Raw genomic sequence first — 25,092 nt, 5'->3', positions numbered from 1 at the left:
TAATCAAAAGCTCTACCTGGTGTGGGCGTCCTTACTTCCAACACTGTCATCAATGGTATGTCATTCTAAAAAACTACGACAGTTTTCTTAGAATTGTTATCACAAAACAGTTGGTCATCCAATATTTGTCTAACCATTTTTCCTGGTTCAAAGGAGACAATACGTGACCATAAGACATTATAATGGTCACTGGTATCATAGCGCCATAGGTTGGTTTCACCTCTAAAGCCTCTATTGCAATATCAGTTCACCATTAGGCATCCAAGAGTACTGCCCTTGTTGCAGAAAAAGGAATTATTTAGGTAATTTAACCTCCTTTCCCAATAACTGAGTTGTCTCTGCTATATTTGTATACACCTCTGTTATAAATGCCTCAGTATCCATTGGTCATGCTCTACTTTGATCTCCAGTAGAGTAATCTACTGTTACTACCATCACTCTGGAAGGTGAAACTCCAGGGGTAGAAAAAAACATGGTACCATCAGATTCAAAATGGATAGTCACATTTAATTTGACCATAAGATCTCTTCCTAATTAGTTACCTGATCCAATCTTTGAGGACAAATCCTACCTCTTTCTACTCCGCCTTGACTAATTCCCAGTGCCTTTATGTAGGAAAGTAGCCTCTTTCTAGCTTGGTTACCCCCACTTTTTGCCTGTTTGTCAGTGTGTTTGACTGTTCACTGGGATCCTGCTAACCATGAACCCAGTGACTGTGCTCTCTCCTCTAAATTTGGTTGCTGGTAACTTTTTATCCCCACAGTTGGCATACTTGTCCCCCATGTAAGTCCCTAGTAAATGGTACCTACGTACCCAGGGCATTGGGGTTCCAGGGGATCCCTATGGGCTGCAGCAGTTATTCTACCACCCATAGGGAGCCCATGCAGTGTTCTTCAGGCCTGCCATTGCATCATTGGTATCAAACATATCGGAATCATACCCCAGTACTTTTGCAAGTATTGGTTGTATGATTCCATGCACTCTGGGGGCTCCTTAGAGGACCCCCAGCATTGCTACCACCAGTCTTCCAGGGTTTTCCAGGCAGTCCCAGCTGCTGCCACCCCTCAGACAGGTTTCTTCCCTCCTGCTGCTTGATCTGCTGAAGCCCAGGAAGGCAGAACAAAGGATTTCCTTTGGGAGAGGTGTGTTACACACTCTCCCTTTGGAAATAGGTGTGACTGGCTTGGGAGGGGTAGCCTCTCCAAGCCACTGGTTTTGCTTTGAAGGGCACATTTGGTGCCCTCTGTGCATAGACCAGTCCACACCGGTTCAGGGACCCCCCAGTCCCTGCTCTGGCACGAAACTGGACAATGGAAAGGTGAGGGACCACTCCCCTGTCCATCACCACCCCAGGGGTGGGGCTCAGAGCTCCACCAGAGGGTCCCTGGGTTCTGCAATCTTGTTTCCAAGGTTGTCAGGGAACTCTGGGAGCATCTGAGTGGCAAGGCCAGGCAGGTGACGTCAGAGCCCCCTCCTGATAGGTGCTTACCCGGTTAGGTGACCAGTCCCCCTTTCAGGGCTATTTAGGGTCTCTCTCTTGGGTGTGGCTTCAGGTTCAGCTTGCAAGATCCCAGCAGGACTCCTCTGCAACCTTCACTTTGAATTCTGGCCACCGGAACCGCGACTGGACCCTCCAGGAACTGACAAGCTGCAGATTTACGAGGAAGACCCTTCTGCAACATTGTATCCAGGGCTCCTTGCAACATTTCCCTGGCCGTGCATCCTCAGAAGACAGTAACTCTTCAGCCTGCACCAGAAGGAAGAAGGAATCTCCCTTAGAGTGAAGGAGTCACTCCCCTGCACCAGGAGCCACCTACAGCAACAACGACCGGCTGAGTGGATCCCCTCTCCTGCTGAACTGTGTAGATCCTACATCACGGGTGGTGGTCTGGAGTGGCCCCCTCGGTCCTCTCTACCAGCTGTCCAACTTGGGTGAGGTAAGCCTTTGCCTTCCCATGCAGGACAGTACCCCCTTGCACTGCGTCTCTTGCAGCTGCCAAGGCTTGTTTGCATCTCCTCCAAGGGATCTTCAGGCGACGTGCAGCTCCAGCCCCCAGCACTACTTCCTGAAAATCCCAGCCTCCTGTGTGGTTCTCCTGCGGTGTGGGATCCTCTTTTGTAGTGCTGCTTGGGCTCCTTCCTGCACCTTCTATGTCCTCATCCTGTGGGACTCTTGTGGGTGCTGCCTCTGCTCCCGTGGACTCTCTGCGACGCTGACGGTCCCCTGTGACTCCCACTCCTGGGTTTAGTCCTCCTGGGCCTTACTGGTCCCTGGCAGCACCTCTTCTCCGCCAACCGCGAGTTTGCCTTTGCCAAGGCTTATTTGTGGAAATCCTCCAATGACTCCCGCCTGCAACCTTCCTTCCAGCGTGGGACATCTTCTGCATCCATCAGGAACTCTCCTCCAGCTTCTGGGCTGCAGTGCTGACCTGTTCTTCTTCACAGGCGACCAACTCCTGCATCGTCAGTGTGGTGGGTAGGGGCTCCCGCCCCTACTGAACTCTGTTGTGCCATCTGGACTTTGTCCACTCTCTCCACAGGTCTTCTCCTCCAGGAATCCACTGATGGTTTCTTGCAGTCTTGTTGGGTGTCTTCTTTTCTTCCTTTTCTTCTTTGTGGGTGGCTTGGGGAAAACCCTCTGATTTACTCCTTCCTTCCTGGTCGCTGGGGGGGGGGGGAGTGTTGTGTCTGTGGTTTTCTGGTACCCCCAGCTCCCCTCTATATTATCCACTTACCTGGGTGGGAGTTCCATTTTTTTAGTATATGGTTTGGGCTCCCCCTAGGGTCACTGTTGCCCATTGTGTTTTACACTGTTTCTAACCATTTCTTATGCCAGTCTCTAGTTGCCGGTGTGTATATATTGTGTTTATTTACCTTCTAAGGTAGTATTGCCTCTACAGTATTTTTTGAGTGTGTTACTGTAATAAAGTTCCTTTATTTTTGTAACACGGAGTGTTGTCTTTCATGTGTGTAAGTGCTTTATTTGACAACAGTGATATTGCATAAGCTTGTCATGTCTCCTAGATAAGCCTTGGCTCCTCATCCACAGCTACCTCTAGAGAGCCTGGCTTCTAGACACCGCCTACACTACACTAATAGGGGATACTTGGACCTGGTGTAAGGTATAAGCACCTTTGGTCCCCACCACACACCAGGCCAGCTTCCTACACCTTACATTGTCCTATTGTTGTGGGTACTGTTGTTGAGTGGTCCCTGGAACCGATCCCACAGACATTGCAGTCATTTGAGTGGTGGCTGCCACTACAGTTCCTTTTACCGCTCCTTTCTTTGCCAACTTCTGCTGTACTAACTTAGCTGCTGCTTTTCTATCACCTCCTGTTTGTTCCTTTCTTTCTCCTGCTTTTTCTTGCAGAAATGGACTATCTGCACTTGTATCTCTGTGAAGGGCTTGGTGTCTTGTGGAATCGCATTCTTAAGCTTCTACAGTCTAATGCCACTATATTATCTAGGCTATTCTGTACATTAGAGGGTAACCCTTTTTTCACCACGTTATAAAATAATAGCAGCATTTCCTCTTGTTACTTCCCAACCCTGACCTACTTCTTGGGTCCATTTCTCTTTCATCCTATTTAGGAACTGAGTGGGATCCTCATTTGGCTTCATTGACTGAGTGACGAATCTGACCTAACAGGATACATTTTGCTTAGCTGATCCCAAACCAGTGTCCTTACTAAATTAAATGGAGACCCATCATATCTAGCTTCAGTGGCAGTCCTGTTTCTCACTCCAGCCTTTTGAAAAACATTGTTTGTTAAATCTCCTATAAGAGAACTAAACTGAATTTTTATGTCCCCTACTGCTAAGGTAATACCTGCAGTTTATTTTTCAAAAGCTCTAATCCATTCCCCTGCTCCCTCTGTAGGCAACAGCAACAATTTTCCAAGATTTTACTTGTCCATTTGTGGCCGTGGAACATAAAGAGGTGCCTCCGGTTCCTTGCGTGTCAGGGGCATCTGATGTAAAGGGAGTGGTAGAACCCTGGGGATTATGCTGCCTAGCATATTTCTGCCATATGTGCAAGACCTTTCTTGTGGCCATCGACATCTGTGAAGCTAATCGTTCAGTCCAGCCTCCTAAATTGTTTACATATGGCACAACACTGTACAATCTGTTCTCTCCTTTAGAAACTTTCTCATTAGGGGTGAGAGCTGGGCGGCACAAAACTGATTGAACACTCATTTGCTGCACTGGTCGATCACGTAGTGTCAATGCTCCCATAGCCTCACAAGATCTTATCCCTGGGTCTTGTTGGCCATGTGTTCCCTGGAACCGCAATCGCTCAAGCTCTGTCGCTCAGGTTTTCCTAACGCTGTAAAACATCTCCTGTTCTGCCTCTCTGATATCACTACAATCAGATAATCGTCTTGTACTTTTTGTGTGATCCAAATCAATAAGGGATCTTTCTTGAATACCAGCATCATAGGTAGGATGCATAGCTTTGGGGGTTGAAGCGGTTCACCCATGCTATCCACACGCTTATGCATAGGTTATATCCTATTTTTTATTCTCCCAAAACCTCCTTGAATCTGTCCTGAAAAGTTATTGTGATATCCCTTTCTCCTCACTTCCTTTGCATCTCCCCTACTCTAACTTCGCGATAACCACTCTTAAACACTTTCTGGTAAAACTAATACATTCCTCTTCCCTTTCTGCCAAGGTGGTAGACTACCTTTAGTCTTCTCTTTCTTAGGAAGCTGGCAATCGCGCCATACTAGCAGTCTTGTCCACTTAATCACTCCATCTAACATCATCTGCATCTCTTCGCTGTGAGGTAGACATTTGTTCCTTAACTACCTTTCCTGTTGTATCTCTTCTCTGCAACAAATATGATGTTGCTGATGAAATGTGACTGGTCGTCACTATCTCCTGGACTTTGTTCTTCACTTCTATCCTCCTCTGGAGAGGCTATGTCTAAATGTAGGGTGAACTGTGCTTCTAGTTGTCCTAAAAGCTGGGAGTCACTTATCTTTACTTGCCGCTTAGGTGTGCTTACATGTTTTGACTTTAGTATTTGTGGGGCAAAATTAGAGGTTACCTTTGGAGATGGTGAAGGGGTCTTAATTTCAGGGTTCGCAAATCCCACTGTGGTTTCTTGTAGCTGCACCAGTGGATAAGTTCCTTGGTACCTTGGGAGAGGTTTTCATAGAATCATATGGGATTGGGGAAACAGATGGAGTATTAGGGGTATCAGTTTTTGAGGAGTCCTTAGATTTTTCACAAAACACTTGCCATGAAGCTAGAATAGTTTCTCCCTTCTGTAATTTGGCTCCTATATATTTACTCCTAAGGTATGTAACAATATGGTAAATTATTCTATCATCGAATATACCTTCTTTTGGCCAGGGATACGTATGTTTTTGGGTGGCTTTAAACCATTCTAAATAATTTTGTAAAGATAAGTAACATTACTTCAATTGTGCATCTTTTTTGCTAGTGAAAGATGTCCTCCACAGTGCACTGAAAACCAAAGTCTTCTAAGTAAGTTTGTGCTTATTTCAGAACTTCCTGCATCAACCCTGTGATGGAGGGAGAGAATAAAAGTAGTACAGTACTCTTTGCCTCTGGAAACAGAATACACCCAATCTGAGCTTGCTTGAACCCTAAAGTCAAACTTTCAGCAGACATACTGAATGCACGCCAGAGGGTAATGAATTTCAAATACCATCCACTTGGGTTAGAATTGAACTGTGATGGAGTCTGACTTTTGTCTAACCTTGCAGAGATCTTGACTGGACACATGAGCTACAGGCATCCAATAACACACCTAGTTTCTCTTGTAGCTGTGGTGCACGTTTCATGGGAAGTCATTGGTGAAGACTGGATGTAAGAAAACCCTGGATGCCCTGAAGATGGACTATATTGATATGTACCTGATGCACTGGCCGATGGGGTTCAAGGTGAGGCCTTTATGTCAATGTTACTGTTATTAATGGATTATGTACTGTGTGACTCGGTTGAAATAAACCTACTGTCTCAGTATGAGTCCTGCCCTAATTACACAATATTGGTGCTCCAGCTTAGGTGAGGTCAATCCCTTGCCTGCAGAAAGATTGACAGGAAGTGTGTATTAATATCCTGGCCGGACTGGAAGCCGAGAGCAGTCTAGGCAAAAATAAAAAACAGCCCGCACTTCAGGTACCTTTGACTAGAATGGAGCAGTAATGGCATGCTTGAGTCATGGAAGCCCATCCTGCTCTAAAAGCAGTACCTTAACCTACAGCACACAGAAAAAAATTCCATAGGGGACAAGTGGTCCAGAACTGATGTGCACCATGTGCCAAAAAAGGACCTTGTGCGTAATGTCTTCATTTTCCTTTGACAGGCTGGCGACGAACTGTTCCCCAGTGATGAAAGTGGGGGTGCAATTCCGAGCAACACTAATTTTTTGGAGACCTGGGAGGTAAGATTGGGGAGTCTGTGCTGCACCTGGAGGCCTATAGTCGGTGAAGAATAAATGGTGGAAGCATAGAGTGATCTGCGCCTTGTTGAGACTTATTCTTTTTCTACATTTTGTCACCATTGTTTAGTTTCATGTGAACTGCATTAGTTGGACTATGTTTGTCAATTCAACAGAATGCATACTTTGGTGATTTCTGCTGTTTAATAACTTTGCTAAACATAGCATGCTGTAATCAGAGTATGTACTGAAAACAAATCTAAAAAGTTATATTTTTCATTTTGCTTTGAATGAAAAACTAAGCATGCTGAAATTTCTGGAATTCTTTCAGATCATCTTGAACAGTGTGTGATTGTGATGTTTTCTTGGGTGTAGGATAATGAGTGCCCTGTGAGATTGAAGGTCTTTTGGGCGGGGAAGAATTGTAGCAAGTTGTGAATCCTTTCTTCTAAATAAAGTTGTGCATCTGTTGTGCTGCACTAGATAGTGTGACTTTATGTGCTATGTTGGCCTTTGTTATTGGGGCTCTCTAGTGGACTGTGTGAAGTAGATCTTTTGTGCTTAGTGGGCCTTTTGTTCTGGGTGTATTCTTCTAGCACAGTAGAGTTGGTTATCCTCTTATGTGTTGTGTATAGGATTGTGGGCATTTCTGTCTGTGTGGTCTCAAGACCTTTTTTAAATTTGAAGGCCATGGAAGAGTTGGTGGATGCAGGTATGGTGAAGGGCATTGGAGTTTCCAATTTCAACCACTATCAAATAGAAGCCATCTTGAACAAGCCAGGACTTAAATACAAGCCAGCAACCATTCAGGTAAACTTTACTTTGTTTTGTGCTGGATGGAGTGGGTATTGGAGTGGAGGGGGGAGAGTGCACTAAAACAGACTGGTAAGTGTCACGCATGCCGGAGATGGTTTGCTAGCGTGCTTTGGGGAACTATAATCACTCAAAACAAATTGGCATTGTATTGAGTCATTCTCCTTCTAAGAACAATGGTTTCATACCAACTGCTGTTGACTCCTTTGTGTGTTGAGGAAAGTGGAGTTTTGTGTGGTGTGTTCGTGAGACTTCATCATGTAATAATGTCACAATCTCTAACAGGTCCAGTTAGGTTTCTTCTTTTAAAAAAAAAAGTTTTTATTGGCCTTTTCAGTTTTAGCAAATACAGCAGAATGTTTTGATCCAGCTGAAACGCCAGCATTATTGACAGCGTATTTCCCCAGACATTGAGTTCCGCCTTCCACAGCCCCCTCCCCTTGTCACCGCCTTCCTCCCCTCCTCAGCTATTCAGACCTTCTCACACCGTCCCCTCAGGCACAGGTTCCAAGACCCTCCCAAGTAATCTTCCCCACCTTTTTGTCTCTTTGGGTGCACTTTATGTGCTCCTCATCAGCCAACGCCCATTCCAGCAGATCCGCCCACCAAGCCTTCACTGCTGGGGCTTTGACTGCCTTCCAGTGAAAGCAATGCACCTTCTGGCCAGCACTGTCCCCAGCTCCAGCATTCTCATTTGCTTTTCACAACAGTCTTTTCTAGGTACCACTCTAAGCAGGCACAATTCTATAGATCCCTCCACCTCTTGACCCACACTGTATGAAAGCGCCTTCAACACCTTCCTCCAGCACTTCATCAGCGAGGGACATGCCAAAGTCATGTGCAAAAAGTCAGCTGATGGCTCCAGTCACCAGGCTAGCATAGTGCTTTGTCAGCCTTCAAGTCAGCAAACGGTCTTATCTCCCACAGAGGCAGGGTATCATCAAAGGGGGCTCGCCTCAGTGCCCTGCACACCACACTGTGCCACGTCTCTGTCGTTGGGTGTATTAGGTATGGAAGGTCTTTTGAGACTGCTTACCGATCAGAAATAACTCCCGGAGAGTGTAGGGAGCATGCGTTCCTGAAGTAGGGTCTTCTACCAACTTGGCTCCTCGTCAAACCAGCTTACACCATGTTGATGCTGGGTGGCTGCATAGTACAAGAACAGGTCTGGCAATCCCAGCCTCCCGCCACCCAGGAGAGTTTCAGGATATCCATTTTCACTCAACTTCTTTTACTCGCCCACAGTAGCACACACAGCAGCTTGTCCAATTGATCGAACATACCCTGCAGGAATAGACACAGCACATTCTGCAGCACGTACATACAATGCAGCAAGAACGCCATTTTTGCCAGGGATACTCTCCCCATAACTGATTGAAGAATAATGTTCCAGAACTCCACTGATCTCTCCACGCCATTCAACAATCACCCTGTATTTAACTCGTAATAGTCCTGCAGACCATTTGTCACCAAGTTTTCAAGGTAGTGCATCTTTTCTGTTTCACACTGCAGCCCAATACCTGGAGAAGGTCGGTGTCACCCGCCACAAGGGGAATAGCCAAGATTTAGATCTGTTTGTCCGTAGGCCAGAGACACCAACAAAGGATCCCATTTCCTGCAATAGGTGGGGCACCGAGTATCTAAGATATTTCATAGTGTCATCTGCATACACTGACACTACATGGCAGGAGCCACCAGGCAGACTCCCCAGAACTCCAACCTCTACCATAAACGACAGGCATGGGACTCTACTGCCAGCACAAATAGCACTGGTCACAGGGGAACACCTTCCTAGTACCTCTGCCCATTGTCCATTGCACTGAAACAGTCCCCCCCTGTATGCACCCTAGTGGTTGGGCTGTGTACAACAGTAGCACCCACTAAATAAACTTGGGGCCATATGTCATGTTCCTCAGGATCACCCACATATACTGACAACCCATGGTGTCAAACCCGCACTCAAAATCTAGTGCGGCCAAGGCATATTCGCCCACCGCATGAATTACATGATTTAACCAGCGAATATTGAACATGGTGCTTCATCTGGGATTGAATCCTGTTTGGTCCAGGTAAAGAAGCCCACCAGCTACTTGCAGCAGTCTACAGGCCAGGACCATGCACAAGAATTTCACATCTGCATTAAGCATGGAAAAAGGACCATACAAGGAAAACTCTTGTGGGTCTGTGCCTTCCTTTGGGACCAGCACCATCACTGCCTCTCTCATGGAGGCCGGCAGGACCCCTCAGCCCTTGGCCTCAGTAAAAACCTCCAACAGTCTCTCCAGGATTGTTGAGAGCAAAGCTTGATATAGCTCCACCAGAAACACATCAGTACCCGATGTCTTGCCTCCGGGCGCCTCTGCAAGCACCTCCTTCAGCTCCTCCAACTTGATTGGCCTGTCTAGGGTCCACCTCTGTTCTTTCAAGAGGTTGAGTAACTCACCCTCTATAGTGTACCATTCCAGGGCACCCTGCAGAACACAAGGAACTGGGGCGAACCCCCTCTGCAGGTACTCCGAGCAGGCATCATTTATTCGATCCCTAGCCACTGTGTCTGAACCGTCGCTGCAGCGCTAAGATAAGAGAATGTGGTCTGTCCCTCTTTAATAGCCATGCTAACACTTTACCGGACTTAACCACCTCTCGAAACATGTGTTGCCTATATTGCGTATGTGTATATTTCTCCAATCATTCCCATGTATCTACCATTTGCCTCCTGACCTCGAGCTCTGCCTGCGCTTTACCTGGACCCACGTGCTCCTGGAGGCATGCCTGTTTGCGATCCAGATCTGTAAGGCTTCGCTCTAGCTCCATTCGCTCTGCACACACCTGCGCTATGCACTCCCCCTCAGCGCCACTTTGTAAGCCTCCCTTTCCATCCTTCTACTACCTTCCGTACCGACATTACTCTGGAAAAAGAAATCCATATAGTCCCGGACGTGGGCTCGAAAACCTCAACCGTCAAGGCCGCTATAGGCAATGGTAGGAAAGTGCCCCTTTTGACATGGTTACCCCCCCTACATTTGCCTGATATTGATGCTGACTTGACCGAGAGTGTGCTGGGATCCTGCTAACCAGGCCCTAGCACCAGTGTTCTTTCCCAAAACTGTAATATTGTTTCCCCAATTGGCACACCCCTAGCACACAGATAAGTCCCTTGTAAAAGGTACCAGTGGTGCCAAGGGCTCTGTGGCCAGGAAGGGTCCCTAAGGGCTGCAGCATGTATTGTGCCACCCTAAGGGACCCCACGCCAGCCATATGCACACTGCCATTGCAGCTTGTGTGTGCTGGGGGGTAGAAAAAGGTAAAGTCGACATGGCATCCCTCTCAGGGTGCCATGCCCACAAACTACTGCCTTTGTCACAGGTAAGTCATCCCTCCAGCAGGGTGCACTATACCACAGGTGAGGGCTTAGCTGCATGAGCAATATGCCCCTACAGTGTCTAAGTCCATTCTTAGACATTGTAAGTGCAGTGTGACCATACTGAGTACATGGGCTGGGAGTCTGTCATTACGAACTCCACAGCTCCATGATGGCTTCACTGAATTCTGAGAAGTTTGGTATCAAACTTCCCAGCACAATAAACTCACACTGATGCCAGTGTTGGATTTTTTTGTAAAATGCACACATAGGGCATCTTAGAGATGCCCCCTGTATTTTACCCAACCCTTCAGTGCAGGGCTGACTAGTCTGTGCCAGCCTGCCACTAACAGCCAGGTTTCTGACCCCATGGGTTGAGGGACTTTGTGCTCTCTGGGGTCAGAAACAAAGTCTACTCTGGGTGAAGGTGCTTCACACATCCCCCCTGCAGGAACTGTAACACTTGGTGGTAAGCCTCAAAGGCTCAGGCCTCCTCTTACAGTGCCCCAGAGCTAGTGGAGATGCCAGCTGCCCAAACCAAGCCCCACCTTTTGGCGGCAGGTCCAGCGCGAAACTTTGGTAAAACAGAGAGGAGTGACCACTGCAGGTAGGACCACCCCTAGTCCAGAGCTGAAGTGACCCCCTCCTTGCAGAATCCTCCATCTTGTTTTGTAGGATAGGGACCAATAGGGTTAGGAATGTGTCCCCTTCCCAAAGGTAGTGGGCACAGGAACGGTGTAGCCACCCTCAAGGACAGTAGCCATTGGCTACTGCCCTGTGACCCTTGTAACGCCCCTAAATCTAGTATTTAGGGGCTCCCCTGAACCTTACTCACCAGATTCCTGGCGACCTCTGAAGAAAGGAGAGAGTAGAAGGACTGCTAAGCCGACCCCAGCACTTAAGACTCCAGATGACAACTGACTTGGACCCAGCCCTACCGGCCTGTCTGCAGCTTCAAAGACGCCTGCTCCAAGAAGGCAACGCATCCTGCAGGACCAGCGACCTCTACAAATCCCCAGAGGACTGCCTGCCCAGTAGAGGACCAAGAACTCCTGAGGACAGTGGCTCTGTCCAGAAAAAATCACCAAGGGGACTCCAGAACGCCCGGATCCTTGAGCCCTGTCCACTCTGCACTCGATGCCCATGGCCCGAGTCTAGGTGCCCACTGGTCCAGAGACGGTCCCTAGGCAATTCTGACCTCGAGTCCATCCTGGGTTGACCCCTCCTGGCCAACACGACGACTCCTGCAGCCTGAATCCAGAGGACCCCCCCTGACTGAGACCGGATCTGACAAAGATTCCAGATGCCTAAAGGTATCCCTGCATCTGCAGCCCCCTGGCCTTGGGGAATCCCACCCATGGTCCAGCAACGTCCAGCGGGTGCCTCTCCTTCCTGTCCAGCCTTTGGTTTTCCGGAACCGGCCCCCTGGACCCAGCCTGTAGCATCTTTGTGACCCCCGGGGTTCCCTCATTTGAAAAGCATTGGGTACCAGACGTGTTTGCACCCAGCCGCGTCTGTCACGCTGAGGGTATGTGTTTGGTGCTGACCTGCGGCACCCCCCCCGCTCCAGTGCTGACCTAAACCCCCCCAGGCCTGTGTCCTGAAACTGTGGGTACTTACCTGCAATCTATTTTTTACTAAGTGCCCCCAGTCCTCATAGGATTCCGTTGCTAACCCGACACCAACTTTATCCCCTGCATCCAGCCGGCCCCGTGTTGCTGGTGGTGCACTTTTGAGGTCAACTTGAACTTTGACTTGTGGACATCCTAACCCCTGAAGACTAGAATCGTAAGTTGTGTACTTACCTGTTTTCTGTGCTACCACTCCCCCCACACCCCCCCAGGGACTCTATTGACTCCTATGAAAAATTGCACTGTCAACTTTTGAAATTGAAATGTGTGACTTACTTGTAAACTGCTTTACCTGCGAAACTCAAAGTACAATTGATACATATGCTTGATACTTGCTTACAACTGTACTTACCTGCAACAAAGATCATTTGGTTCTAGTAATAAAGTAATAAAATATATATTTGCAATACAAAAAACCAATTGGCCTGGAGTTAGTCATTGTGTGCCTCATTTCTTGACTGTGTGGGTACAACAAATGCTTTGCACTACTCTCTGATAAGCCTAACTGCTCGGCCACACTACCACAAAAGAGAGCATTCGTATTATCTACTTTAGCCTCTGTTAAATCTCTGGGGAACCCCTGGACTCTGTACACACCATACCTCATTGTGGTATAATATATACAGAGCCAGCTATCTCCACAGCAAGATCCTGGGTCTCTGCTATCTGGGCACTATTGATACCAGTAGCGGCAAGCGGTCCAAGAAGTAGCAACTAAGTTATGCTGAATATTTGTACATGCCTACTACGTTGCACTACCCAGCAAGTAGTCTGTGCAGCTATAGCCCCATGCCGCCAGATGGGAGGGGTGATAGTACCTCCTTATATTCACCAGGTGGAGATTTTCTGTCACCTCCCCTAAGGTCCTCTGCATGTGGGGCTTGCGCCCTAGTGTCAGGTGATGTGTATCCAACTGCCAATTCAGGACACAATTGAAATCACTGTCCCATAAAAGTCACATGCCCATACAAGGGGCAACAACCCTCAGCGCCCCTATGTGCTTTTTCACTGCAAACATTCCTGTCAGCCCCTTAGGCCATAGGACATCCTGGATCCCAGTCTCCAAAACCAACTCTGCATTTCTTCCCTCTGCCTGCTCTCGGAACCCCAACAAAATGCAAAACATTATGGCGTGATCTGTACCTTGTGTCCTCTGCCCTGTCTTCAAGAACCTGTGTGGCCGTAGTCAGTTGTGCCAATTGTGCCTTGACGTTAGCCAGCGCTGCGGACTGGTCTGAGTAAAAACAAATGGCTCAAACCAGGCAGTGCCGGCGTAGGGGAAAATGGGGGTTGTGCGTCAAAAAATGGTGCATGTCATGCACCATTTTTTGACGCCGGCGCTGCCTGGTTTGAGCCATTTGTTTTTACTCAGACCAGTCCGCAGCGCTGGCTAATGTCATTCCTTAAATAAGGCGCCTGCATGGCACGTAGAAATGGTGTTAGCCGGCGGTAAAAGTTTTGACGCAAACCAGCGCCGGCGCTGGTTTGTGTCAAAAAGTATAAATATGGGCCTTAGTCCTCCATTATCATCCCAGCACAACGGACGTCTGCAGTTGTATCTGGCTTCATGTGATTGTCCACTCTGGCAGGCTCTCACTCCTCTACCATACCACCAACGGGGCAGATTCGGTCTCCACGCGCCGCAGGGGCTCTGTATCAGTGGGGCCCGCCTACAGGGCCTCATCGAGCAGCCCAGGCAGTCCACCACCACAGCCTCTGCCTGGGTGTGTGGCTCCTCTCCACCTCCTGGTGCCTTGTCCCAGAGTCTCAGGAGCCAGCAGGTCAGTGGTTCACCTATCCTGCAGCTTCATTCATCCCGTGGAGGCCCCCTCCTCTCCTGTATATCCAGGGGCCTTCCATCAACAGCACTTCTGCAGCAGCTCACAGCCTTCCGTTTCCAGCCCTCCTCAAGGCCGGGACGCCACAGGCACCTCTCTCTGCTTCGCATCCTGGGGGGCCCCAGCCACTCAACAAGGCATCCAGCCAGGTGAGGGACTTCTCCAGGGATAGAAAAGACTGATTGTTGTCCAGGATACATCAGGTATCATCAGGGGCCGCTGGAGCTCTTTAGCCTACGTCCTGTTGACCATCTTGCGTGGCCCCGCTCCCAGGTACAGTTAGGTTTCTTTAACAAAACCTTCAGCTCAGTCCTAGGTAGGTGTGGCACAGAACAGTCAGGGTTAGTCAAAAAAACAAATGTAAAGCATTTAGAAGTACCAAAAAACTTAATAAGTAAGAAACACACCACAATAAAAAAATCCGAAACCAATTTAAAACAATAGAGAGTATTTTTATTGGACACCAAAACAACAGAAATGTATAGATGGGAACTAGAGTTATGATTTTGCAAAGGTAAGTAAAATATTCTTTGATGCAATAAATCGTTGCAAGTGGTTAGTAGCCAATGTGCTAGGAACGCCTGTTAGAGTTTTCCTGGTCTAGCCACAGCAGGCTGGACCCAGTCACAGGGACTACTCAGGTCCAGAGGGACAGTTTATCTGTCGCAGTCTGCAACCTTAGGTTCCTTTCCTCCTTAAAGCGGTCTAATCAAGAAGTGGTCCTGATGCTGGGGATGAAGGATGCTGAGGATGCCGAACATGCTTAAGAGATGCAATGAGTTTTCCTCTTCAGGAAGTTCTGGACTCGGTCGGCCATCAGGCACCTAGTCTAGCAGCGGACCACTGTTCTGGGTATCTGATTGAGACTTCTAGCCACAGATGCCTTACCTTAAAATATTCCTCAGATGTCAGACAGGATCTGGAAGATTTTCAAGCAGTACCTCTGTTTGCTGGTAGGTGTCATTGTTCAGCTCTACAATGGCATCGTCCATGCAGGAAGAGACGTGCGCGCTACCTATGTAGGCGCCACACCTGAGCACTGACATCAGTTCTTTCCTTTCTGAGCTCGATAGCGCTGTTCTGAGCTACCTATCAGTCACTTTTTGACTGGCTTTTTTTGACATTTTTTTGAGAAATGTTCTCCTGGTGTGAGGTATGTCACCCAAGAAACCAGCTGGTTTCAAACCATGTGGGGCCTGTTACAGGCAGATGTTGGTGATGGACCCTACTCTTGGTGTGTTTGTGGAGCCTGGTGTGGGACTATGACTCCAAGACCTGTGGGATTGCCGCACTCCCTCAAGCTCCTCGCCGCCCAACATCAGTTGACTCTGCGACGCTCAAGGTCCCAATCATCCAGAAAGTCAAATGACCTTTCGTGAAGCCCTTCTTGATGGTAGACATCTCACTCCAAATCGGTGCGGAGTCTGGTAAGTTCCACAATCTTTAAAAAAAATCCCAAAATTCAAAGAGGTCTTCAACTCTGTCAAAGTCTTCTAATGCGAAACAGAGCACCAGCACTGCAGGCCCTATGTGTCAGTGGAACCTGGACCTAGGTCCTCTCCGCGCTTTCCCCGATTTTCCCGGAGCGACCCTCACCCATTTGAAAGAGTAATCAGAGGCCATGTGCCTTATATTTGGATGGCCCAGCCCCTCTGTAGCGCCTTCAGGCCTCATGGGCTTGGGAGGGACCCCTACTGGACCCACGTCAGTAGGTTTGCCCTCTGTGCCAGTTGGGCCCCATGGATCCCATGCTGGATCTGGAGTGGAGCCACTGGCGAGACCAAGGCCTAACTCGGCGCCCAGTCCAGTGCCGACGCCGTCCCCATCGTTATTTCTGACTACACAGTGTCGACCATTGTAGGAGGCTGGCCTGGTTTGTAGTGGGTACCTAAGGTACTTACACCTTATACCAGGTCCAGTTAGCCCTTATTAGTGAAATATAGGCAGTGTCTAGAAGCCAGGCTCTCTAGGGCTACGAGACATGCAAACCTCATGCAGTATCACTACAGTCACACAGTACTCATACACATGAAAGAAAATACTCAGTGTTACAAAAATAAAGGTACTTTATTTAGGTGACACAAATACCAAAAATATCATAGAGACTACACTCCCTTAGGAGGTAAGTAATACACAAATTATATACACTCGTATGCAGAAATGTGCAAGAAAACAGTCAGAAAACAGTGCAATTAGTGAAAATCACAATAGTTAGAAATGGGCCTAGGGGGAACACAAACCATATACTAAGAAAGTGGAGTGCGAATGTCGGTTTCCCACCTAGGCAAGTGTAGTGTGTAGAGGGGCGCTGGGAGTATTAGAAAACACCAAAGGTAGGTAATAGAACCCACCCCAGAGCCCAGGAAAGCATGAGTAAATCACAGTAACTTTCCTAGAACACACAAGAACACGAGAAAGAAGATTATGCAAGAACCAGAAGGGACTGCAAGACACGTACGATGGATTCCTGGACCTGAAGACCTTTGAAAGAAGGGGGCCAATCCAAGAAGCACAGAAGAGTCCAGGAAGAAGATGAGCCCCTGCTAACCAGGATGAAGGTGCAAAAGGAGAACCCCCGGTGAGGAACAACAGTCAGTACTGCACCGAAGAAGATGGATGTGGGTTCCTGGTTGGTGAGGATGATGTCCCACGCTGGATGGATGATTGCAGTCTGGTCTGCGTCACTGGATTCCGCCAACAAGCCTTGGCACATGCAAAGCTCACGGTTAGAGGAAAATGGCGCTGCCCGTGACCAGGAGGGGCCTGGTGGACTCTACCCAGGAGGGGGAGTCGAAGGGGGCTCTCAGAAACTCAGAGAGCCCACAGAAGACCAGGCAGCACGCACAGGAGTCCCATTGCATGGGGACAAGGGAGGTGCAAAAGGAGCCCCACGCAGCTCTACACAAAGGGATCCCACGCCGCCAGAGAACCACGCAGGAAGCTGTGCATCGCAGGATAGATTCGCTGGGGGCCAGAGCTGCATGGTGCATGAAGGATTTCGTGGAATGATGCCAACAAGCCTTGGCAGCTGTAAAACACGCGGTGCACGGGGGTTCTTTCTTGCTTGGATAGGCAAGCTCTTACCTCCACCAAAGTTGGACAGTAGGACGTCGGAGCCACTTCAGTCCACCACCCGTGTTGCAGGATCCATGCAGCACATCAGGAGAGGGGATCCACACCACCGGTCATTGTCGCAGTAGGTGCCTGCTGAAGTAGGGAAGTGACTCCTTCGCTCTTCTGGTGCAGGCTGAAGACTGGCTGTCCTCTGAGGATGCACGACCGGAAAACAGTTGCAGTTGCTGGCAGGAGCTGAAGATACAGTGTTGCAGAAGTCGTCTTGCTTCTTTGTTGCAGTTTGTAGAGTTCCTGGAGGGTCCAGATGCAGTTTCTTTGGTAAGAAGTTGAAGTGGAGGATGCAGAGGATTCCTGCTGGAGTCTTGCAATCCAAAGAACCACCCAAAAGAGTGACCCTAAATAGCCCTGAAAGGGGGATTGGTCACCTAACCAGGTAAGCACCTATCAGGGGAGGGCTCTGTTGTCACCTGCTGGCACTGGCCACTCAGATGCTCCCAGAGTTCCCTGCCAACCTTGAATTCAAGATGGCAAAATCCACTGACCCTCTGGAGGAGCCCTGAGCACCACCCCTGGGGTGGTGATGGACAGGGGAGTGGTCACTCCCCTTTCCTTTGTCCAGTTTCGTGCCAGAGCAGGGACTGGGGGTCCCTGAACCGGTGTAGACTGGATTATGCCCTTCAAAGCATTTCCAGAGGCTCGGAGAGGCTAGCCCTTTCATGCTTGTAACACCTATTTCCAAAGGGAGAGGGTGTAACACCCCTCTCCCAAAGGAAATGCTTTGTTCTGCCTTCCTGGGCTCGAGCTGCTTGAGCAACAGGAGGGCAGAAACCTGTCTGAGAGGTGGCAGCAGCTGGGGCAGCCTGGAAGACCTCAGAATGCTGTTATGGCAGTACTGTGGGGTCCTCTAAGGAGCCCCCAGAGTGCATGGGATCATACAACCAATGCTTGCAAAAGCCTTGGGGTATGATTCCAACATGTTTGATACCAAACATGGCCATATTCAGAGTTACCATTGTGAAGATGGACATAGGTCGTGACCTATGTCCAGTGCACACGTAAAATGGCGGCCCCGCACTCACGAGGTCTGGGAAAATGGTCCTGGAGTTCGTGGGGGCACCTCTTCTAGTGCAGGGGTGCCCTCATACACAGGTACTTTGCATCCAGCCTTCAGAGCTAGAAGGCTTGCAATATGGGTGACTTATAAATGACCTGGTGTAGTGTTAATGGCAGTGAAAGGGTGCATGCACCATTTCACACAGGCTGCAATGGCAGTCCTATAGAAGCCTTTGCACGGGCTCCCTATGTGTGCAAAAGAAATGCTGCAGCCTATAGGGATCCCCTGGAACCCCAATGCCCTGGGTACCTAGGTACCATATACTAGGGACTTATAAGGGGTGACCCGTATGCCAGTTTTGGGTGAAATACTGGGTTACCAGTATGCAGTGACAAAATGTAGAGGAGAGAGAGCATAATCACTGGGGTCCTGTTTAGCAGGATCCCAGTGAACACAGTCGAACACACTGACATCAGGCAGAAAATGGAGGTAACATGCCAAAAAGAGGGTACTTTCCTACAACCGGGCCTATGCTTCCCAGGGTGGAGCCAGTGCCTTGCTTGTTTGATAGGCCTGGAGGGGGAGACGGATGGGAAGAGTCTATTGATGGGTTACCATTTCCCTAATGAAGAACCGGATAGCTGGAATGAGGAACTGGCGGAGGTCATTGGATTGGACACCTCACCCAGCAGTAGAGCCTCTTTTGCAGTGGTTGTGTGTAGGGCGGATGAGGACTTGAACTTTCAGTTACCAATCGTGGCAGTCGAGACTAAGGTCTTGACAGAGGTGCTTCAGCCGGGAGTAACTCCTTCAATGAAGTCCATACTCAGGACCTGGCCCAAGCCTTGCAGAGGGGCTCCTGTGCATAGGATGACTACTTGCTGCCATTGCTATGCTCCTGGGGATCCCAGTTTCCTTACCCAGAATTCCAACCTGGAGAGCTTGGTGATTCAAGCATCCACATCCAGAATTAACCCAGTCGTTCCCTACCACTCTACAGGATAGGGAATCAAGAGCCTGGAAACCTTTGGTAAGAGAATGTTCTCTTCCACCAGCCTACCACTGCAGTGCCTATTAGGCCGTTACTCCTAAATGATATGGGACCCAGTTGCACAAGTGCTGCCTATAATCTTGGAGGAGGCCTGAGCCATACTCACCCAGGCGATTGCTGATGGGAGAGATGCAGGTAAGTTCACTATAAGGTGATGGCGTGACACAACAGACTCACTGGGCAGATCGATTTTTCTTGCCTGTGGCAATGTGGCGCCACGTCTGGCTGAGAACAACTGGCTTTTCAGGGGATGTCCAGGCTTCCCTCATGGACATGACCTTTGATGGTGCTTAGTTTTTTTGGAGAGAACAGGAGAGCTTTAAGGACAGCAGAGCTACAGCCAGGTCCTTGGCTTTTCTTCCTAGCCAACCCTAGTCTGCCTTTCGGCACTATTGTGGCTACAAAAGGGGCCTCCAACCAAACCCATTAACAGTCACCCAGACCACCAGGCTTCCCAACCTTTTTGTGGCCTAGGCAACATGGGACATGCTCCAGATCCCGGAGGGAACTGCAAACGATCTGCAGTAGTAGCTATTGAACCGCTTTGGGTGTTTTGCTTGGCATTAATAGCCTTTCTTCCTTTGATCAGGGGAAGGCTGGTGCATGTTTTCACAGACAACACTACTGCCATGTGGTACGGCAACAAACATGGCGGGATGGGGTCATGGACCCTCTGACCAGAGGCTCTCTCGTCTCTAGACATGGCTGGAATGTCAGGGTATTTCCCTAGTTGTTTAACCCCTGGCGGGGTCTTAAAACACAGGATATGGCTGGAATATCAGGGTATTTCTCCAGTTGTTCAACACCCGGCGGGCTCTTAGAAAGCCAGAGCAGACAAACTCCGCCCAAGAAGCCTAGCGGATTACAAATGGCGTCTCCATCCGGAGGTGGTGCAAGGTCTCTTTCAACATAAGGAAGAGCCTTGGTTAGATCTGTTTGCCACCACAGAGAACGCGCAAGGTCAACAGTTTTGAACGCTAGAGTTCCCAAGACGACTCTCGTTTTGAGACTCTTTTCGTCTTGAGTGGAGCTCCGGCCTGCTATATGCCTTTTAGCTGAGTTCTCAAGAAGGCTAGGCACAGCCGGGGCCAAGTCATTCTTGTGACTCCGGATTGGGCACAGAGAGTCTGGTGTCCCGGGCTGTTGAGCAGGAGCTTATGTCGCAGTAACAAGGAAGGGACCTGTACCCAAACCTGCACACTCTCCACTTTCATGCGTAGCGATTGACTGGCAACAGGTGACAGCATTCAACCTTCTTCCCGATGTGTGTACTGTTACGATGGCAGCCAGGTGTTCTCCACCAAGTTGGTGGACGCCTGCCTCTGGGATAAGCTTGTGTCATGGTGTGCTTCCTATGATGTTTGGCCACACCTTTCTCCAAAGTTATTTTGTTTGCTTTCTCTTTGGCCAAGCAGACCTCTGCTCTGGGCACAGTTAAAGTTTATCTCTCCCATTTTGGCATTTTTGCGGTTACTGGACCAACCTTCTCTTCTTAAGTTACCTGTTGTGACTAGATTCCTTAAAGTCCTGCAGCATATGTTTTACCCTCCCCCCAAGCTATTCATCCTGCCTCAATGGGACCTCAACCTTGTCCTCACCTTTCGAATGTGTGCGCCATATGAGTTCCTGCACAATTACCCTCTTAGGCTAGTAGCCATCAAAACTGCCTTTTTAGTTGCCATAACATCATCCAGGAGGGTCCTCAAATTGCAGGCCCACTCTGAGCACCCTTCATACATCACAACCTTTCCAGATAAACAGGTTCAGAAAACAAATATCTCTTTCCTGCCAAACGTGGTGACACTCTTCCATGTCGGCCAGACCATCACACTGTTGGCCAAGGCTGTGACCACTGTGTTAGCGCGTAGTGTCCCTCTCCTGGACATCTGTCTGGCAGAAGCCTGGGCATCCCTGCACATGTTCATAAAGCACCACTGCCTAGACAGTCTGGTCCCCCATGAAGGGTACTTTGCCTGTTCGGTCGTGCAGGACTTTCTGATTTTAATTGGCTCTGCAGACCCACCTCCTGGAAGGTATGGTTTGGCTATCTATTCTAAGGTAAGGAATCTGCAGCAAAAAGTCTCTATCTGATGAAAAATGTACTTACTTTTGGCAACGCCTCTTCTGGTAGAGTCTCTATTTAGCTGCAGATTGCTTATCGGCCCTCTCATCATCACCAGTTTGCAAACTGATTACGGTGTAAGGGACATCCTTCTCAGGGCCTTAGATTGTCACAGAGTGGTCAATTCTCATTGTGGCTCCTGGTGTTGAAAGTCGTGAAAGTAACGGAGGTCAGCATGCCGTGGTAGTGCCTATATATGTAATACACATGTCACTCCCGGCACGGCCGATGTGGAGCTGAAAGACTCCACCTACTGGCTTATAGGGGTGCTGCTCAAAAATCTTCTGGATCCAGTCTGACGCTTGGGGAATATTCTAAAGTAAGGAATCTATGGCTAGATGTAGTCTCTACCAGAAAAGGTGTTACTAAAGGTAAGTAGCTTGTTCATCTGGACTTTTGACGGATGCAGGGTCCTTTAGCTTGTGTTTGTCCGGAAGCTTAACAGGAGGCTAGCCACCCAGCCCTTAGAGACTCTTCTTCCATCCTAGCACACATAGAGTTTTTTGCCACTAGTGGGCACAGCAGGCACAGTCCTCGTAGCAGGTCCTTTGGGTGCAGAAGGTGCAGTTCAGTCTTAGGTGTAGCCTCTCTTTGCTGGGTCCAGGGAGATGCAGGGCAGTCTTTCTTCTGTCTTCTTCCAATCCAGTAGTGCTCTGAGGACTGTGGGTCTGAGGTGCCACTTTTATGCCAATTTCTCGTTTGTGGGAAGAGAGGACGTACTAGCCAGTGGAGCAGTAGTTCCCACGAGGCTGTTCTTCCTACTTTACATCACTTCCTGGGGGTTTGGCCATCAAACAATCCCTGGATACCCCTCTCTACCCTAAACAGAGATGGTGCAAGCCTTCCTCCTCTGTGATGAGCCCTAGGCACACCCATAGGGTTTACCCAGCATAAGAAGCCACTTCTCCTGTAAAACTGGTTCTGCAACGGGCATCCACCCCTCTGTAGAAGATGCCAGCCTGTCTCCTTACTCAAAGAAGGGGGCAGGCAAAGGTGCGATTGCCATTTCCTTCACTGATGCAGTAGTCTCTTTGAAGCTAGGCCCTCTGTAATTTGCTAGCTATGGTTATCTCTTGTACTATATACTAAGGACTTAAAGCATAGTTAATTAAGCCAATTGGTTATTAGCCAATTGTACACAACTAAGAGAGGTCAGAGCACATGTGCTGGGGCCAGGACAGCAGGGCTCGGTGCACTAGACAGTCAAAAAAGCAGCAGCATCAGTCCAGATTTGGGAGGGGGTGGCCATACAAAATAAGGCACTTTCCTATATAGACAGAAAAAAAATCTATTTCCCTGTCTGTGTACATTTTTAAAAACTGAAAATGCAGAAACTGGATCTTCTTTTAAATATATCTCCATGCTTTCAATTATGATGACCAGGGAGATGAAAAGGATTTTTCTAATGAATTTTAAATCGCTTCAGATGTTCAAATGCACTATTACCGTAACACTGTTTTCAGGTGATTTTATTGATTTATTGTATATAGCAACCTATTGCATTAAAACCCTATAGACATGAAAGTGTGAGTGTTCATTTGTCATTTAAAAATAATTTGGAAATACACTAGTTGCAAGTTAATTTTTTTCACTGATAAATACATATGAATAAATACCAGTATGCTGCCTAAAATATATAGATATAGACAGAAGGATATTTCCCATATATTAAAAGGACCTCCAAAGATGGCTATTGCAGACTATCCAATATCTGTGCCAGAAGTTTAAGCAGTGCTTGAAGGGCATAGACTGAATCATCTAGTACGTGAAGTGACTCAATTAACACTCCTGATGCCTTGGAGCGTTTTTTGGGGGGATAGAGAGAGTGTCTTTGCCTGTCAAGATTTAGGCCCTGATTATAACATTGGCAGTAAAAACCTCCTACTGCTGCAGCGACGGCCTCCAAAAGACCGTCGCCGCGTTTACCAGCCGTCCGCCGGATTATGACCACAGCGGGATTTCCGCCAGAAGGATGGTGGAAATCCGGCTGTGGCCATGCCGGCGGATGGCGGATGGCGGTAAGGTGGCTCTGCTGCTAGCAGCTGCGCCATGTCAGTAGACCGCCGCCGGCCGTATTATGAGAATAATACGGCCTGGCGGTGTTCTGCTGGCGGACGCTGCTGCTAGCAGCAGCGCCCCATCCCGTCTCTTGCCGGAGGACCCCCTGACTACAGGTAAGTCGGGTGCTCCGACAGGGGAGAGGGGTGGGGGGTGTTGTGTGTGTGTGGGGGTGTGTGTGTGTATATCTGTGCGTGCATGTATGCGGGTGTGTGTTGCCTGTTGTGTGTGTGTGCATGTATGGATGTGTGAGTGCGTGTATGTTGGGTTGTGTGAATGCATGTCTGCGTGTATGTATGTAAGTGTGTGTGGATGTGTGTGTGAATGGATGTATGCATGCGTGGATGAATGTGTGTGTGTATGCGTGTGTGCGTGTGTGAATGAAGGGGCGTGTATGAAGGTGGGGTCTGGGGAGGAGGGGGGGGAATCTGTGGAGCGGGAGGGGGGCGGGGAAGACCCCTATCAGTGACAGGGAAGGGATTCCCTGCCACTGATAGTGCCAATCGCCATGGTTTTCATGGCGGTAAGGATGCCACAAAAACCATAGCGGTAGGTGGGGTCATAATCCCGCAGGAGGGCAAGTGACGGCCACCAGGCTGGAGAGTGAAGTCTCCAGCCTAGCTGTTGTTATCGCCGTAGTGGTCGGTGTGGTACATTGGCGGTTTGGCTTTAGCCAAACCGCCAATGTCATAATGTGACAGTAAGTACCGCCAGCCTGTTGGCGGTACTACCGCCACATTACCTCCGACCGCTGGGGTCATAATGACCCCCTTAGTTTTCTTCTTGTCTTCACTTTATATTGTAACACTTGTCTTGACATCTCTTTGCTTGCAGATTGAGTGTCACCCATACCTAACCCAGGTCAAGCTTGTGGAGTACTGCCAGTCGAAAGGAATTGCTGTGATGGCCTACAGCCCCTTCGGCTCCCCTGACAGGCCATGGTGAGTGTTTGTGCTTTTTTTATTGCAATTTAAAGTAATTAAACAAACATTATTGTGGGAGTTTTGGTGAGAAAAGAAAACCTTTCAGTAACCAGTTCCTTAGTAAAGAAAGAAGAACAGCTGGCAAATGTGCCAGTGAGTTAATGACTACACTGCCAACTCCAGTGATCTAAAAGTTACAAATTTGATTCCTGGCAAGGCAGACTCACCCCTTCATGCTTTCAAGGTTAAATTTAGTAATTGTAACTTTTTAGTATAATATCTGTTCCCATCACAGATACTGAACGACAGCAGCCTTCTCGTGTGCCGGCTTTAAATAATTTGACAGATATGTTGAAGCAAATAGGCATGTGCAGCCTATTTCACTTACCTGTTAATTGTTACCTGTTAATTAGATTTGTAAAGCACACTCTCACCCGAGAAGCTATGACACTTACATGCTATTTTAGAGTTTACGTGGCCCTATATATATATATATATATATATATGTATATATATATATATATATTATACTGCCGTAATGGCATATGCACCATGCTGGAACGAAAGGAGTGGATTTGATGGGTGTGTTGAAGGATTTGCTTTAAAATCTCAGACTGAGAAATCGAACTAACAACTAAAGCATCCAAGAAAGAGGTTTTCTGATAGATACTTGTAAAGGCATATTCCTCAGTTTGTGAATACCTCCTTGTACCAGAGTGGATCCAGAGAATTTCTGATTGCAATTCTC

General features: G+C 48.4%; 1 protein-coding gene across 1 annotated transcript in view; it reads left to right on the top strand.

Moving 5' to 3' along the window:
• LOC138287482 (aldo-keto reductase family 1 member B1-like) overlaps positions 1 to 25,092 on the top strand; it is a 111,432-nt gene that overhangs the window by 41,678 nt on the left and 44,662 nt on the right. The window contains exons 3-6 of the mRNA XM_069227929.1: positions 5,802 to 5,918; positions 6,344 to 6,421; positions 7,106 to 7,228; positions 24,256 to 24,362. Coding sequence (XP_069084030.1) covers positions 5,802 to 5,918; positions 6,344 to 6,421; positions 7,106 to 7,228; positions 24,256 to 24,362 — 425 coding nt within the window. The remainder of the gene's footprint in view (positions 1 to 5,801; positions 5,919 to 6,343; positions 6,422 to 7,105; positions 7,229 to 24,255; positions 24,363 to 25,092) is intronic.

Source organism: Pleurodeles waltl, chromosome 4_1 (assembly GCF_031143425.1).
Source record: "Pleurodeles waltl isolate 20211129_DDA chromosome 4_1, aPleWal1.hap1.20221129, whole genome shotgun sequence".
Classification (NCBI taxonomy): domain Eukaryota; kingdom Metazoa; phylum Chordata; class Amphibia; order Caudata; family Salamandridae; genus Pleurodeles; species Pleurodeles waltl.
Note: the sequence above shows the minus strand (reverse complement) of the source record. Positions and strands in the feature narration are given on the sequence as shown.